Raw genomic sequence first — 19,087 nt, 5'->3', positions numbered from 1 at the left:
GAAGAAACTACAATGAGATGGTAGAGTGTGCACTTGTGATATAATCAAATCCTCTACCACCTGGCTACCCACAACCTGGAGAATGAGTATATCACAGAAGTTCTCCCACAGGAGTGAGTTCTGAACCTCCCCAGGCCTGACATCAGAAAGGAGCTCCCAGAGCATTTGGCTTTGAAGGCCAGCAGAGCTTGATAGCAGGAGCTCCACAGGAATGGGGGAAGCAGAGACCTTACTCTTGAAGAGAACATGCAAAATCTCATGTGCACCTGAAACCATGGCAAAAGCAGTCATTTCATAGGAGCCTGGGTCAGACCTACCTTGTGGTCTTGGAGGATTTCCTAGAAGTTGTCAAGCAGCTGGGTTCAACATGGGGATGTAAAAACCCGTGGCAGATATATTAGGGAGTATTCATCATGAACTATCATTGGAGGCTGATGTCTTGCTTGGGTCATTGGTACAAAGACCTGGCCCCACCCAACAGCTTGTAGGCTCCAGTGCTAGGACACCTGGAGGCCAAGCAACCAAGTGGGCAAAGACACAGCAGCATCCATCAACAGACAGGCTGCCTAAAGACTTCCTGAGCCCATAGCCACCTTTGGACATACCTCTTGATACAAGCCTACCCACCAGAGGGCCAAGAACCAGTTCTACCTATCAGTGAGTAGTCACCAACCGCTCTCCCTTCAAGAAGCCTGCACAAGCTTATAGAGCAGCCCCATCCAGCAGGGGACAGATACCAGAAACAAGAAAACTAAATCACACAGCCTGTGGAACTGAGTCTGCAAACAGATCAGATCGTCCGCTGGGGGCAACTGGTTCCTGAGCCTTTGATGATGAGCTAGGAGTGTACTGCTGGGATACACAGGACATCCCATATAGAGGGCCACTTCTCCAAGATTGAGAAACCTAACTAACGTACCACACACAAAGAAATACAAGTAGAAGTTTAGACAGAATGAGGCAACAGAGGAGTATGTTTCAGATGGAGGAACAAGATAAAACCCCAGAAGAATAACTAAGTGAAATGAAGTTTAGGCATTGTATTCAAGGAGTTCGAAGTAACGATTAAAAGATTATCCAAGAACTTAGAAAAAGAATGGATATGCAGAGCAAGTAGTTAGAAGTTTTTAACAGCCAGAAAATAAGCAAACAGAGATGAATAATGAGGACAATTGAAGAGACCTTTGGGCTAACATCAGAAACACTAACATTCTTATTATAGGGATCATAGAAGAGAGAAAGGGCATGAGAAAATATTTGAAGAGGTAATAGCTGAAATTTTCCGTAACTTGGGAAAGGAAACAATTACCCAAGTCCAGGAAGTGAAGAAGGCAATGGCAACCCACTCCAGTAGTCCTGCCTGGCAAAACCCATGGACAGAGGAGCCTGGTAAGCTGCAGTCCATGGGGTCGCTAGGAGTCGGACACGACTGAGCAACTTCACTTTCACTTTTCACTTTCATGCATTGGAGAAGGAAACGGCAACCCACTCCAGTGTTCTTGCTTGGAGAATCCCGGGGATGGGGGAGCCTGGTGGGCTGCTGTCTCTGGGGTCGCACAGACTCCGACACGACTGAAGCGACTTAGCAGCAGCAGTAGCAGCAGGAAGTGAAGAAAGTCTCATATAGGACTAACCCAAAGAGGGACACACCAGGACACATAAGAATCAAATTGACAATAATTAAAGATATAGAAAATATTAACAGCTACTAGGGAAAAACTATATACAAGTGAACTCCCATAAGACTGTCTGCTGATTTTTGAACAGAAATTCTGCAGGCCAGAAAAGAATGGCATGATACATTTAAAGTGATGAAAAAATCTATGAACAAGGATACCCAGCAAGACTCTCATTCAGATTTGATGGAGAACTCAGAAGCTTTACAGACAAGCAAAAGATAAAGATTTCAACATCACCAAACCAGCTTTATAGCAGATACTAAAGAAGTTCTCTAAGCAGAAAAGAAAAGGCCACAATTAGAAACAAGAAAACTATGAAATGGAAGAGCTCACTGATAAACAGTGAGCAGACATACAATAAAGGTAGGAAATCATCCATGCGTACTAGTTGGGAGGTTAAAAGACAAAAGTAGTAAAATCATCTGTATCCACAATACACAGTTAAGGTATACATAAAACAATTAGATGTAAAATATGAAATCAAAAAACAGTAATCACGGGAGAAGGGTACTAATGTGGGGTATATAAAATGCAATTGAAATGACAAAATCAGCAGCTTAATCCTGTGTATATAGCTGATGTATCAAAACCTCATGGCAATCACAAACCAAAAATATATAATATATATATACACAGATAGCTTTACCATCTGAGCTGTAGGACTTCTCCATAGTTCAGATGGTAAGAATCTGCCTGCAATGCAGGAGACCTGGGTTCAATCTCTGCATCAGGAAAATCCCCTGGAGGAGGAAATGGCAACCCACTCCAGTATTCTTGCCTGGACAATTCCATGGACAGAGGAGCCTGGCAGGCTACAGTCCATGGAGTTGCAAAAGAGTTGGACACAGCTAAGTGACTAACACATACACAAAAGTAAAAGGAACCCAAACATAACACTAAAGGTAATCATCAAATCATAAGATCAGAGAACAAAAGAAAGTGGTGTGGGGGAGACCTACAGAAGTCCACAACAGTTAACAAAATGACAATAAGAACATATATTGATAATTACCTTAAATGCAAGAGTACATCATGAGAAATGCTGGACTGGATGAAGCACAAGCTGGAATCAGGATTGCTGGGAGAAATATCAATAACCTCAGATATGCAGATGACACCACACTTACAGCAAAAAGTGAAGAACTAAAGAGCTTCTTGATGAAAGTGAAAGAGGAGAGTGAAAAAGTTGGCTTAAAACTCAACATTCAGAAAACTAAGATCGTGGCATCTGGTCCCATCACTTCATGGCAAATAGATGGGGAACCAAGGGAAACAGTGACAGACTTTATTTTGGGGGGCTTCAAAATCACTGCAGATAGTGACTGCAGCCATGAAATTAAAAGACACTTGCTCCTTGGAAGAAAAGCTATGACCAACCTAGACAACATATTAAAAGGCAGAGACATTACTTTGCCAAGAAAGGTCTGTCTAGTCAAAGCTATGGTTTTTCCAATAGTCATGTATGGATGTGAGAATTGGACCATAAAGAAAGCTGAGTGCCGAAGAATTGATGCTTTTGAACTGTGGTGTTGGAGAAGACTCTTGAGAGTCCCTTGGACTTCTAGGAGATCCAACCAGTCCATCCTAAAGGAAATCAGTCCTGAATATTCATTGGAAAGACTGATGCTAAAAGCTGAAACTCCAATACTTTAGTCACCTGATGCGAAGAGACCCTGATGCTGGGAAAGATTGAAGGTGGGAGGAAAAGGGGATGACACAGGATGAAATGGTTGGATGATATCACCGACTCAATGGACATGAGTTTGAGTAAGCCCCGGGAGTTGGTGATGGACAGGGATGCCTGGCGTGCTGCAGTCCATGGGGTCACAAAGAGTTGGACACAACTAAGTGACTGAATTGAACTGAAGGGGATTAATTGCCCCAATCAGAAGGCATAGACTGGCTAAATGAATACAGAAACTAAACTTGTATATGTGTTGTCTAGAGGAGACCCACTTCAGTTCTAGAGACATGAAAACTGAAAGCAGTAGGATGGAAAAAGGCATTCCATGCAAATCGAATTAAAAGGAAAGCTGGAGTAGCAATATTCATATCACACCACTTTTAAAAATAAAGAAATGTTGAAAGAGACAAGGAAATTACATAATGATCAAGGAAAGAAGATGTAACAATTGTGAGTGTATACACACCCAACATAGGAGCACCGCAACAAGTAAGACAGATATTAATAGACATAAAAGTGGAAATTGACAGTAATACTAGTGGGGAACTTAAATGCCCTCTTACATCAATGGACAGATCATCCAGACAGAAAAATCACTAAGGAAACACAGGCCTTAAATGACACATTAGACCAGATGGAAATATACGTTTCAAGGGCACATGTACCATTCTTCAGGTTTGGTCGTGTGTTGGGTCACAAAGCAAGCCTTGGTAAATTTAAGAAAACTGAAATTGCATCAGGCATCTTTTCTGATCACAGTGCTATGAGATTAGAAAGCAACCAGGGAATTCTCTAGTGATCCAGTGGTTAGGACTCAGCACTTTGTCTGCTGAGGATGTGGATTCATTCTTTGGCCCTGGAACTGATATACCACAAGCTGTTTGGTGCAGACAGTGAAAAAGAAAGCAACCACAAGAAAAAAATCAAAAACATAACATGTGAAAGCTAAACAATATGCTACTAAACAACCAATGGATCACTGAAGAAATAAAAAAATACCTAGAGAAAAATGAAAATGAAATCATGATGACTGAAAACATATCGAACAAAAGCAGTTCTAAGAAGGAAGTCTGTAGCAGTACAAACTTGCCTTAGGAAATAAGAAAATATCAACATAGCTTTATACCTAAAGCAACTAGAGAAAGAAAAACGATTGAAATCCACAGTTAGTAGAAAATAAGAAATCATGAAGATCAGAGCAGAAATAAATAGACACTAAAAAAAAAAAAATGTAGAAAAGATCAATGAAACTAAAAGCTGATTCTTTGAAAAGATAAACAAAGTTGATAAACTTTTAGCTAGATTCATTATGGGGAAAAAAAGGAGAGGACCCAAATCAGAAATGAAAAAGCAGAAGTTAAAGCCTATACCACAGAAATACAAAAGATCATAAGAGGCTGCTACAAGCAAGTATTACAGAAGGAAATGGCAACCCACTCGAGTATTCTGGCCTGGAGAATCCCATGGACGGGGAGCCTGGTGTGCGTCCATGGGGTCGCAAGAATTGGACACGACTTAGCGACTAAACCACCACCACAAGCAAGTATATAACCATAAAATGGACAACCTGGAAGAAATGGACAAATTCTTAAGAAGATGCAGTCTCCCAAGACTAAGCAAGGAAGAAACAGAAAATATGAACAGACCAATTACCAGTACTGAAATTGAAGCAGTAATTTAAAAACTTAACAGACAAAAGTCCAGGACCAGATAACGTCACAGAAAAATTGTATCAAACATTTAAACAAGAGTTAACACCTATCCTTCTGAAGCAGTTTCAGAAAATAACAGAGGAATGAGCACTTCTGAACTCATTCTCTGAAGCTACCATCACCCTGGGTTTCCCAGGTGGTGCTAGCAGTAGAGAACCCACCTGCCAATGCAGGAGATGTGAGACTCAGGTTCAGTCCCTGGGTTGGGAAGATCCCCTGGAGAAGGGCATGGCAACCCACTCCAGTATTCTTGACTGGGGAATTCCATAGACAGAGGAGCCTGGCAGGCTACAAGTCCATAGGGTCACACAGAGTCAGACACGAGTGAAGCAACTTAGCACACATGCACCATCACCCAGATACCAAAATCAAAGATAATTACAAAAAAAGAAAATTACAGGCCAACATCATTGATGATCATAGATGCAAAACTCCCCAATAAAATAAAATAAAAAAAATCTAGCCAGCTGAATCCAAAAATACATTAAAAGGATCATACATCACAGTCAATTGGGATTTATCCCAAGGATGTAATGATTTTTCAGTATCTGCAAGTCAATTAATATTATACAGCACATTAACAAGTTGAAGAATAGAAACAATATGGTCATCTCAATACATGCAGGAAAAGCTTTTGATAAAATTCAACATCCATTTACGGTAAAACTCTCCAGAAAGCAGCCATTGAGGGTACCTGCCTCAATGTAATAAAGGCCATATATGACAAACCCACAGCTAGCATCATAATCAACAGCAAAAAGCTGAAAGTGTTTCCTCTAAGATCAGGCAGAAGACAAATACCCACTCTTGCCACTTCTATTCAACATAGTTTTGGAACTTCTGGCCACAGCAATCAGAAGAAAAACAATCCAGACTGCAAAAGAAGTAGTAAAATTATCACTGTTTGCAGATGAAATGAGACTGTACATAGAAAATCCTGAAGATGCTATCAGAAAACTACTAGATCTCATCAATGAATTTACTAAAATTGCAGGATACAAAATTAATACACAGAAGTCTGTTGTACTTCTTTACACTAACAATAAAAATCAGATGATAAAATTATGGAAATAATCCCATTTACCATCACATCAAAAAGAATAAAATATTTAGGAACAAATCTACTAAAGGAGGCAAAATACCTATAATCAGAAAACTGAGATACTGATGAAGAAAATTGAAGACACAAACAGATGAAAAGATATACCGTGTTCTTGGATTGGAGGTATCAACATTATTAAAATGATCATACTGTCCAAGGCAATCTATAAACTTAATGTATTCACTATGAAATTTACAATGACATTTTGCATAGAACTAGATAAGAAATTTTAAATTTTGTATGGAAACACAAAATCCAGGGTAGGCAAATTCAATCTTGAGAAAGAAGTGCAGAGCTGAAGGAATCAGTTTCCCTGACTTTATACTACAAAGTTACAGTAATCAAACAGTTTGGTACTGGCACACAGACAGACATATAAATCAATGGAATAGAATGGAAAGCCCCAAAATAAAGCCACACACCTATGGTCAGCTAACCTACATAAAAAAGGCAATGATATACAATGGAGAAAGATAGTCTTTTCAATAAGTAGTGCTGGTAAAATTGGACAACTGCATGTACAAGATCAGAACATTCTCTAACACCATTTACAGAAATGAATTGGATTAAAGATCTAAAAATAATGTGGGATGCTATAAACTTCTACAGGAAGACGGGCAGAACACTCTGACATAAATCACAGCAATATCTTTTTTGATCCATCGCATAGAGTAATGGAAACACAAAAATTAACAAATGGAACCTAATGAAACTTAAAAGCTTTTCACAACAAAGGAAACCATAAACAAAGTGGAAAAACAACCTGGAGAATGGGAGAAAATATTTGCAAATGATGCTACCAACAGAGATTAATTTCCAAAATATATAAACAGCTCATATAGCTCAACTTCAAAAAAATAAACAACCCAATCAAATAACAGGCAAAAGATCTAAGCAGGCATTTCTCCAAAGAAGACATACAGATAGCTAAAAGGCATATGAAAAAAAAAAAAAGCTCAACCTCGCTAATTAGTAGGAAAATACAAATCAAAACTACAGTGAGGAAGTCACCTCATACCAGTCAGAATGACCATCATTAAAATGTCTATCAGTAATAAATGCTGGAGTTGGTATGGAGATGAGGGAACCCTCCTACACTGTTGGTGGGAATGTAAATTGGTGCAGCTACTATAGGAAACAGTATGGAAATTCCTTAAACTAAAAATCTGAGTTACCATATAGCCCAGCAGTCTGACTCCTGGATGTATAACCAGAGAAAATGATAATTCAAAGGGGTACATGTTTGCCATTGTTCATCACAACCCTATTCACAGTAGCCAAGACATGGAAATAACCTAAATGTACATCGAAAGAGATATAAAGAATCCATGGTACATTTATACAGTGGAAAATTGTGGGTGTGGGTGTGGGTGTGGGTGGGTGCACTCACTCAGTCATGTCCAACTAACTCTGTGCAACCCCATGGACTATAACCCACCAGGCTCCTCTGTCCATGGAGTTTTCCAGGCAAGAAAAGTGGAGTGAGTTGCCATTTCCTACTCCAGGGGATCTTCCCAATCCTGGGATCGAGTCTGTGTCTCCTGCATTGACGGGATTCTTTACTACTGCATCACCTGGGAAGCCCATGGTGGAATATTACTCAGCTATAAAAAGAAAATGCCATTTGCAGCAACATGGATGAACCTAGAGATTACCATACTAAGTCAAACAAAGAGAAATATCATATGTCACTTATATGTGGCCTCTAAAAAAAATGATATAAATGAACTTATTTACTAAAGCAGAGGTAGACTCACAAACATAGAACACAAACTTGTGGTTACCAAAGGGGAAAAGAATAGGAGAGGGATAAATTAGTAGTTTGGAATTAGCAGATGCAGACTACTAAATATCAAAATAGATAACCAACAAGGACTTACTGTATGGCAAAGGGAAGTATACTCAATATCTTGCAGTAAATTACCACAGAAAGTTTTGTTGTTCTCTTTATTGTGTATTTGCTTGGGTTTTCTTTTATAAATTCTGAGACAGTTTCATTGGTAAGAATATCTTTTTTTCCCAAGTTAAAGTTGAACCCAGATTAGTGAATTGGAAAAAAAATTAAAACAAGTGTTTCCTTTTAGGCAACTGACTGATAATTTCTAACAATTTTAATGAGAGAAATGAATATAGATGTTTTCTTGTACTTTGCTATTCCTAGCAGCTGTGTACTAACGTCAACCAAATTACTCATTTCTTATTGCCAAAATGTCTTATTTTAATGTGTGTATAATTAACATGTAATTTTTTTTTATTTATCTCTGAATGGAGGTTGTGGAATGAGTCAGAAGCTTTAAAGAATCCAATAATATTTTCCAAAAATATAACAACATTTTAGATCATATCAATATCTATGTTATTCCTCAGTTTATGAATTCACACATGTAATTAAAATATTTTTAGAATATAAAGATTAGTTAATAGAGCTAATTTAGAGACTCTGGGGTTATTATTGTTTTTTGTTAAATACTACTCTATCCTTAGCTACTCAGAGAGAACACTACTTGTTAAATATATGCTAATTTCCTTAATATAACTTGTTATTTGGGGTTATGTGTTAGAATTAAGACTAACAAAAGTACTAGATAAATTTTATTTTCTTTGAGCTCAAAAAATTCTGTGGTAGAATATAGAATAATAACATTGGGTTGGCAAAAATGTTGGTTCAGTTCAGTTTTTTTCCATAAGATGGTTCTAATAGCATTCGTGTGCATTTGTGCTCAGTCACTTCCGTTGTGTCCAATTCTGCAATCCTATGGACTGTAGCCCACCAGGCTCCTCTATCCATGGGATTCTCATATGGTAGTTGATTAACTTGAGGAAGTCTATGTTTCTGTCATTGGATTAGTTAAGTTTATTGGAATAAATATATATACACATATATATAAAGTAAGAGGAACTCAGTGTATAACAGCTATATTATTCACATTAGAAAATGTAGAAACTAAAAACAGAAAAAATAAACAAAATGTGAGAACAGATATTCTAGGATTATGAATAAGTAAACCAGACTATCTTTAAATAACTTATTAATAAGATCTTTGCTTCCCCCACCCCCCAGATCAAAGATTCTGTACTGCCTGCATATAAGGATTTCTGTAAAAATCTACCATTTCCAACATATTTCCCTGATGAGGACGAAAAGGAGCTACCAGAAGATTTGTATGATGAAGAAGTGTGTCAGCCTGGAGCACCTTCTATTACATTTGCTTGACTTCACTGGACATGAGAGAACCCCACATATACTATGAATTCTGATGAGCCAGAACAGTAATATAACCAGGAATTATGGAGTTTTTTCCTTAGTTAAAACATACCACATAACCACATGGTTCTCTTTTACCATGTATTTCTCAAATTATCTTAAATGTTTATAAATTTAATTTCTACTAAAGATTTGTCTGTCTTTGTGAAAGGGTGGTTGTGGAACGGTGTCAAGTCATATGGAGACTAAATAACTTATCTAGATTAAAGAAAAAACCATTTCTTGAGACTCAAAAACAAAGGAATTCAGATCTTTATCTAAATTATAGAAATGTTGATGTTATAGTTAAAGGCCTGACACATAATAAAATCACAAATTATGGGTCTTATATATTACACTTGTGTTAGGAGGTATAGTTATCTTTTAGCTTGATTACTCAACTGTAACTCTTTTTTTTTTTTTTTTTGGCTGTGTCTCACAGCATACAGTGGTTAAGACTCTGCACTGAATCACCAGGGAAGTCTTGTAATCATTTTTCCTTGATGCCTTCCAAAAGGGATTTGAAACAACCTGGATGTGCATTCAACAAACTTATTAACCACCTGTTACTCAAAATGTTAATAATAGCTCCTGGGTTTCTCTTCATTGTATGAAATGAAAATATTTACTAATGGCTACTTGTGACAGATAATTAAGCCTAACAATGTTAGTATCATGCTCACGTTCAGTTGTTCAGTCATGTCAGTCTCTTTGCAATTTCATGGACTGTAGCCTGCCAGGCTCCTCTGCCTATGGAATTTTCCAGGCAAGGATACTGGAGTGGGTTACCATTTCCTGTTCCAGAGGATATTCCCAACCCAGAGATAAAACCCCAGTCTCTTGCATCTCCTGCATTGGCAAGCAGATTCTTTACCTCTGAGCCATGCTCTAGGCCAGTGTAAGTATAAGCAAGACTTACTTAACTACTGGATTTCCTCTGGACTAAATTCCTGAGGATACACAGAATTTTAACTTTTTAAACTTCAGGTGTCTTCTAAGACTTGATTCACATAGCCACCCAAGAGACTCACTAACCACAGTGTTACACCTTTTAATAACAAATTCACTAGTTATCAGGAAATCACACAAAGACCTACCAGTATTTTTGGGTCCGCATTGCATTTCTCATTCTTAATTTTAAATCCAGCTGAAGCCACATCTCTCTTAAAGTTTTCATTTATACTTCATCTCATTTTGTTATCGATTTGTGGTAGTTGACAGATCCATGTGTTAAAATAGTAAAGTAAGGAGAAAGCATGAAGGATTATATAAATTAGTATAAGTGGGGGTTGAGAAGGAATGGTGCCAATATAATACAGTTGAGCAGGCTGTGGTCTCAGTTGAGCAGAGGTGTTATATGGCTCTTAGCTTCCTGGATAGCAAAGTAAAACAAATAACATTGATTTGTTTCATGTTTCTCTTTAATTACGAGGTCCTCAAGAGGAGTAATTTTAAACTGCAGTAAATGTTAACACGTTATTTTTTATTAAAAATAATTTATCAAGCTAGAAATTTCTAAACTTGTTAAAAATAAACATATTCAAGGGTAAAATATTAGACACATTGTTGTCAGAGATCAAATAAGACTATCCTTCACTACTTATAGACAACAGTGGTTTTGGAGATCTTAGCCAATGCAGTAAAACAAGAAAGAATAGTGATACAGATACAGGGAAATGAGAATAAATCTCATTTGTAAGAAATATGATCTACTTAGAAGATTTAAGACAGTCAACTGATAAGCTGTCAGGACAAATGAAGACAGTTCTAGTGACTAAGTACAGCATCAGTATACAAACATGGACAGAGGAGCCTAGTGGGGTACAGTCCATGGGTTGCAAGGAGTCAGACATGACTGAGGGACTAACACGCTTTATACCAACATATAATAGCAGTATTAGGAAGTTCTGTGGTATGGAAGTGAATACTATCCACAGCAGCAATTTTTTAAAAACTTACTGAGGAAAGAAGCCTAACGTATTCTGAGGTCTTACTGGAGAACTAAAAATGTAATTGAAGAACATGAAAGAAAACCATGATGGTCCTCTCTATTATTTAAGTTATGAATGAGGAGATGTAATATTGTAAAGAATTTAGCCTAATCCTATTTTTAAAATCTCAATATGACTTACCATAGAACTGTTCAAACTGATTGTAAAAATGGAATTAATGCATAAATGTAAGAATAACCAAAACTTAAAATGGTACCCATTCGTTAGGTTTGCCCCATTGTTTATTTAGGGATTATTTATACCTATTAAATTTTGAAATTCAGAATATTGTGTACATCAGTTCACTCCTTTAATTAACTGCATTTGACCAAAAGATTTTAGTAAACTTATAGATGTGTCAAGGTTGCTGATGAAATGATGGGAAGTAGTTGTTAACCTACAAGACAGATGAACAGTTATTGCTGGAGAACATAAAATCTCGTTTCTGAGTAAGGTATTTGCTGAGGTTTGTATCAGGAGTCCCCAACCTCCTCTGAATGAAAAACTGTTTAATTTCCCAGAAGCCATTGATGGGGGAAATCATTACTCAGGAAGGATGCTTTATGCAGTGCAGGAAACGAATCATATCATCTGAAAGTAACCAGATGACAGAAGAAGGGCAGGATGTGTGGCCTTTTGAAGAAGTCAGGAAATCCTCTACACCAGAGAACCTGCCCCACACCCATCATCATCTTTGACCAGAGTTTATGTTACCCAGTCCAACCCAGCAAACCAGGAGATGAGTTGTTGGGGCAAGGAAAGCCAGCAGACGAATAAGATGGTGGGCTCATGTCCCAAAAAAAGCAATGTTGCCTAAATCAGGATTCAAGTTTCTTTTATACTAAAAGGGTAGGGAGTAAAGTCAAACACCCCCCTGGTTCTGATCAGACTCTTGAGAGGATGTTTTAATTTCTTCCTGCAGTCATTCACAGGTGGGCCTGGTCAGGGTGTTTCCTCTGAGCTAAAAAGAGGTATTTTAGCTTAATTCTCATTACCTGCGAGGCAGGGTTCCCAGAGATGGGCCATTATGTATAATTTAACCTTATAGGCAGCATCCCTTTAGTGATTAACTTATAACAGAAAACAAAGTTTCTTACCCATTAAAATTTCCTACAGTCAGTGTCCATTCCGGTGAGAAAAGGGACAAAGACAGTTGTGGCTCTTTCCTGCTGAACAGGGGCAATGAATATTCTTTAGAATCTTTAGTAGTAAAATTGTCTTTCCTTTATTATCTACAACTATTTAGTCCTGTGGTCAGGTATGGATGTGAGATTTGGACTGTGAAGAAGGCTGAGCACTGAAGAATTGATGCTTTTGAACTGTGATGTTGGAGAAGACTCTTGAGAGTCCCTTGGACTGCAAGGAGATCTAACCAGTCCATTCTGAAGGAGATCAGCCCTGGGATTTCTTTGGAAGGAATGATGCTAAAGCTGAAACTCCAGTACTTTGGCCACCTTAAGCGAAGAGTTGACTCATTGGAAAAGACTCTGATGCTGGGAGGGATTGGGGGCAGGAGGAGAAGGGGACGACAGAGGATGAGATGGCTGGATAGCATCACTGACTCGATGGATGTAAGTCTCAGTGAACTCCGGGAGTTGGTGATGGACAGGGAGGCCTGGCGTGCTGCGATTCATGGGGTCGCAAAGAGTCGGACACGACTGAGTGACTGATCTGATCTGATTTAGACCTGATGGAAACTCTTAGCTCTTTGTTTCTAATATGTAATTGAACATAGGATTGGGCATAGGGATGGACTTGGGTTCTAGTTCTCAATACATATATACTAAATACCTATGCTATAGAATAAAATACATTGACTCCTCTCCAGCCATAATGAAATTACCATTTACTTCAGTTGTGTACGCAGACCTGTTGGAGGCAAATTCATGAGGAATGTTTAGTATAATGTGCAAAGTTTTAATATAATTGTCAACTTCTAGGTCTTTCAGAGCATTTATAGATTTATCCCATCTAGGTAGATGCCTAGAAAAAACAACCATACAGTATTTCAAAGGGACTTAATTTAATCCTATTTCTGAGAGCAACTGATCTGGAGCAAGCCTTGTTGTCATTGTTCAGTCGCTAAGTCATGTCTGACTCTTTGCGACCCCATGGACTGCAGCATGCCAGGTTTATCTGTCCTCCACTATCTCCCAGAGTCTGCTCAAATGCATATCCGTTGAATCAGTGATGCTATCTAAACATCTTATCTTCTGTCGCTCCCCACCCCACACCCGTCTTCTCCTGCCCTTAATCTTTCACAGCATCAAGGTCTTTTCTAATGAGTTAACTGTTCACATCAGGTGCCCAGAGTTTTGGCACTTCACCTTTAGCAACAGTCCTTCCAATGAATATTCAGGGTTGATATCCTTTAGAATTGGCTGGTTTGATCTCCTTGCAGTCCAAGGAACTCTCAAGAGTTTTCTCTAGCACCACAATTTGAAAGCATAAATTCTTCAGCATTCAACCTTCTTTATGGACCAATTCTCACATCTGTACATGATTACTAGGGAAACCATAGCATTGACTATATGAACTTTGTCAGCAAAGTGATGTCTCTGCTTTTTAATATTTAATCTAGGTTTCTATAGCGATCCTTCCAAGGAAAAAATGTCTGAATATCATGGCTACAATCAATGTCCGCAATGATTTTGGAGCCCAAAAAAGTAAAATCTTATCACTACTTCCACTTTTTCCCTTGTATTTGCCAGGAAGTAACGGGAACAGATGTTATGATCTTAGTTTTTTTGTTTGTTTATTTTAATTGGAGGCTAATTGCTTTACAGTATTGTGGCTTTTTTTGCCATTCATCAACATGAATCAGCCATGGGTGTACATGTGTCCTCCCATTCCTGAGACCCCCACTCGCCTCCCTCCCCACCCCATCCCTCTGGCTTGTCCCAGAGCACCAGCTTTGAGTGCCCTATTCATGCAACAATTTTCACTGGTCATCTATTTTATATACAGTAATATACATGTCTCAATACTATTCTCAAAGCATCCCACCCTCATCTTTTCCCACAGAGTCCAAAAGTCTGTTCTTTACATCTATGTCTCTTTTGTTGTCTTGCATATAGGGTCATCACCATCTTTCCAAATTCCATATATATGTGTTAATATACTATATTGATGTTTCTGTTTCTGATTTACTTCACTCTGTATAATAAGCTCCAGTTTCATTCACTGCATTAGAACTGAGTTCAAATGTGTTCTTTTTTATAGCTGAATAATATTCCATTATGTATATGTACCACTACTTCCTTATCCATTCATGTGCTGATGGGCATCTAGGTTGCTTCCATGTCCTAGCTATTGTAAACAGTGCTGCAATGAACATTGGGGTACATGTGTCTCTTTCAGTTCTGGCTTCCTCAGTGAGTATGCCCAGCAGTGGGATTGCTGGGTCTTATGGCAGTTCTATTTCCAGTTTTTCAAGGAATCTCCACACTGTTCTCCATAGTGGCTATACTAGTTTTCATTCCCACCAGCAGTGTAAGAGGGTTTCCTTTTCTCCACACCCTCTCCAGCATTTATTGTTTGTTGACTTTTTGATGCCAGCCATTCTGACTGACATGAGATGGTACCTCATTGTGGTTTTGATTTGCATTTCTCTGATGAGTGATGTTGAGCATCTTCTCATGTGTTTGTTAGCCATCTGTATATCTCTTTGGAGAAATGTCTGTTTAGTTCTTTGGCCCACTTTTTGATTGAGTAGTTTATTTTTCTGGTATTGAGCTACATGAGCTGTTTGTATATTTTGGAGATTAATTCTTTGTCAGTTGTTTCATTTGCTATTATTTTCTCCCATTCTGAAGGCTGCCTTTCACGTTGCTTACAGTTTACTTTGTTGTGCAAAAAAGTTTAATTAGGTTCCACTTGTTTATTTTTGTTTTTATTTCCATTACTCTGGAAAGTGAGTCATAGAGGATTTTGCTGTGATTTATGTCAGAGAGTGTTCTGCCTATGTTTTCCTCTAAGAATTTTATAGTTTCTGGTCTTACATTTAGATCTTTAATCCATTTTGAGTTTATTTGTATGTATAATGTTAGAAAGTGTTCTAGTTTCATTGTTTTACAGGTAGTTGACCAGGTTTCCCAGCACCACTTGTTAAAGAGATTGACTTTTCTCCATTGTATATTTTTGCCTCCTTTGTTAAAGATAAGGCATCCATAGGTACTTTCCATTTTGTTCCATTGATCTATATTTCTGTCTTTGTGCCTGTACCATATCGTCTTGATGACTGTAGCTTTGTGGTATAGTCTGAAGTCAGGAAGGTTGATTCCTCCAGTTCCATTCTTCTTTCTCAAGATTGATTTTGCTATTCAAAGTTTTTTGTGTTTCCATACAAATTGTGAAATTATTTGTTCAAGTTCTGTGAAAAATGCCGTTGGTAGCTTGGTAGGGATTGCATTGAATCTATAGATTGCTTTGAGTAGTAAACTCATTTTCACTATATTGATTCTTCCAATCCACAAACATGATATATTTCTCCATCTATTTGTGTCATCTTTGATTTCTTTCATCAATGTTTTATAGTTTTCTACATGTAGGTTTTCTACATGTAGGTCATTTCTTTAGGTAAAATTTATTCCTGAGTGTTTTATTCTTTTTGTTGCAATGGTGAATGGCATTGTTTCCTTAATTTCTTTCTGTTTTTTCATTGATAGTGGATAGAAATGCAAAGGATTTCTGTGTATTAATTTTATATCCTGCAACTTTACTATATTCATTGATTAGCTCTAGTGATTTTCTGGTGCTTTAGGGTTTTCTATGTAGAGGATCAGGTTATCTGCAAACAGTGAGAGTTTTACTTCTTTTCCAATCTGGATTCCTTTTATTTCTTTCTTTTCTCTTATTGCTGTGGCTAGGACTTCCAAAACTATGTTGGATAGTATGGTGAGAGTGGACACCCTTGTCTTTTTCCTGATTTTAGAGGAAATGCTTTCAGTTTTTCACCATTGAAGATAATGTTTGCTGTGGGTTTGTCATATATGGCTTCTATTATGTTGTGGTGTGTTCCTTCTTTGCCTGCTTTCTGGAGAGTTTTTATCATAAATGGATGTTGAATTTTGTCAAAGGCTTTCTCTGCATCTATTGAGATAATCATATGGTTTTTATCTTCCAATTTGTTAAATGGGGTATCACATTGATTGATTTGCAAATATTGAAGAATCCTTACATTCCTGGGATAACGTCCACTTGGTCATGATGTACGTGTGATCTTTTTAATGTGTTGTTGGCTTCTATTTGCTAGAATTTTGTTACAAATTTTTGCATGTATGTTCATCAGTGATATTGGCCTGTAGTTTTCTTGTTTTGTGGCATCTTTATCTGGCTTTGATATCAGGGTGATGGTGGCCTCATAGAATGAGTTTGGAAGTTTGCCTTCCTCTGCAATTTCCTGGAATAGTTTGAGTAAGATATGTGTTAGCTTCTCTCTAAATTTTTCGTAGAATTCACCTGTGACGCCATCTAGTTCTGGGCTTTTGTTTGTTGGAAGATTTTTTACTCAGTTTTGATTTCCATCCTTGAGATGAGTCTGTTAAGATTTTCTACTTTTCCTGGTTCAGTTCTGGAAGTGGACTTTGTCCATTTCTTCCAAATTGTCCATTTTTTTGGCATATAATTGCTCATAGTGGTCTCTTATGATCTTTTGATTTCTGTGTTGTTGTGATTTCTCCATTTTCATTTCTAATATTGATTTGATTCTTCTCCCCCACCTCCTTTTATTTTTTTGATGAGTCTGGCTAATGGTTTATCTATATTATTTATCTTGTCAAAGAACCAGCTTTTAGTTTTTGCTATAGTCTCTTTCATTTCTTTTCATTTATTACTGTTCTTATTTTTATGATTTCATTCCTTCTACTAACTTTGGGGTTTTTCTTTTTTTTCTTTTTCTAGTTGCATTAGGTGTAAAGTTAGGTTGTTTATTTGATGTTTCTCTTTTTTCTTGAGGTAGGCTTCTATTGCTCTGAACTTTGTATTGCTCTTAGTATTGCTATCACTGAATTTCATAGGTTTCAGATTGTTGTGTTTCCATTTTCATTTGTTTCTATGCATATTTCCATTTCCTTTTGATTTCTTCCATGATCTGTTGATTATTCAGAAGCATGTTGTTTAGTCTTTATATGTTTGTGTTTTTAATCATTTTTTTTTCCCCTGTGCTGCTGCTGCTAAGTCGCTTCAGTCATGTCTGACTCTGCAACCCCATAGACGGCAGCCCACCAAGCTCCCCCGTCCCTGGGATTCTCCAGGCAAGAACACTGGAGTAGGTTGCCATTTCCTTCTCCAATGCATGAAAGTGAAAAGTGAAAGTGAAGTCGCTCAGTCATGTCCGACTCTTTGCGACCTTATGGACTGCAGCCTACCAGACTCCTCCACCCATGGGATTTTCCAGGCAAAAGTACTGGAGTGGGTTACTATTGCCTTCTCCTGTAGTTGACATCTAATCTTACTGCATTGTGACCAGAGAAGATTCTTGAAATGATTTCAGTTTTTTTAAAGTCACTAAGGCTAGATTTATAGCCCAGAATGTGATCATCATTCTTACCTGCTTCTTCACAGAATAGCCACCATAAAACCATAAATATCTATTGATCACCTCTAACCTTTAACAGGATGCCTTTTTGCCTTGGCCTCCACCAACAGGACTGATTTTGGGTTGAGGCTTTTGGTGATTATAGGAACAAAGTGGAATCGTCTGTTTCTTTCTTCCATTTGACATCAGTAAAACTTTTAAACATCACAAAATTGATTCAGCTGTAAGTAGAGAAGCATTAGCAAACAAAATGAGACAAAGAACTCAGAGGACAGACAACCCTCAAGTTTGGTTTTGGGGTTTTACATATACAGTGACTTTGGAGACCATAAATGATATAAGTAACATAGCAAGGTTAGCAGAGCATGGTGCACAGGATTCCAAGATAACCCTACCTTAACCCATCGTGGAGATCCTAACAGGTACTCTGGCCACATATTTTTACAATAAAATATCATCTTCTCACTCACAGGTTAATTTTTGTAATCAGAAATTAAGATCACTTATCCAAAATCCACCTGAGAGGACTTTCTCTAAGGAATAGTTGAAATATTCCTCTTTTTTAAGACAGAAATTCAAGACAAAACACAAATGGCACATACAAATACTAGCATTCAAAGAAGCAAATGAACCAGTTCACAAATCGAGTAGAAGTCTAACAACTCTTTCCTTCCTCCAAAATGTACTCCAAACAAAGGTATTTTACCTTAATGCTTATTTCCTGGGAGGCAGGGTTCCCAAAGATGGGCCGTTATGTAAAATATAAACTTGTAGGCAACATGCCTTTGGTGATTAACTCATAGTCAAATACAAAGGTTCTTCCCCACTACACCTACAGATGGACTGTGTGTCTGCATTTGAATTTGAAGGAGAAATTTTCTGATCGCCTCTTTGGATCACAAATGTGAGCCCTGCCACTTATAGCCAAACAGGGAGCAGAACATCCACTCCACCCCACTCCCCACCACCAGCACCTTGTACAGGTACCTATCTTTGAAGAGATCAGGCCCCATTCCTGCAGAATATTTCAGTTGCCTAGAAGTGACATGAGTTCTACTGAGCCAGATGGTAGAGGAGGATACCGTCTCCACCCTTATGGGATAAAAAAGCCCAAGTCTGCCTGGTCCAACAGACACT

The 19,087-nt window shown here is 37.9% G+C and overlaps 1 protein-coding gene across 3 annotated transcripts in view; it reads left to right on the top strand.

Moving 5' to 3' along the window:
* The window catches only part of MRPL3 (mitochondrial ribosomal protein L3), a 116,557-nt gene that overhangs the window by 47,497 nt on the left and 49,973 nt on the right, over positions 1-19,087 (top strand). The window contains exon 10 of one of the 3 annotated variants that reach the window (XM_086350356.1): positions 9,239-9,571. The exons of the other annotated variants lie outside the window; for them this stretch is intronic. Coding sequence (XP_086206482.1) covers positions 9,239-9,391 — 153 coding nt within the window. The 3' untranslated portion in view covers positions 9,392-9,571. Of the gene's footprint in view, positions 1-9,238; positions 9,572-19,087 lie in introns of those variants that run through there. 3 annotated transcript variants of the gene reach the window in all.

This window comes from Bos grunniens, chromosome 1, assembly GCF_055505025.1.
Source record: "Bos grunniens cultivar Pamir isolate PY7600 chromosome 1, Bosgru_T2T1.0, whole genome shotgun sequence".
NCBI lineage: Eukaryota > Metazoa > Chordata > Mammalia > Artiodactyla > Bovidae > Bos > Bos grunniens.
This window is presented reverse-complemented; position numbering and strand designations above follow the sequence as displayed.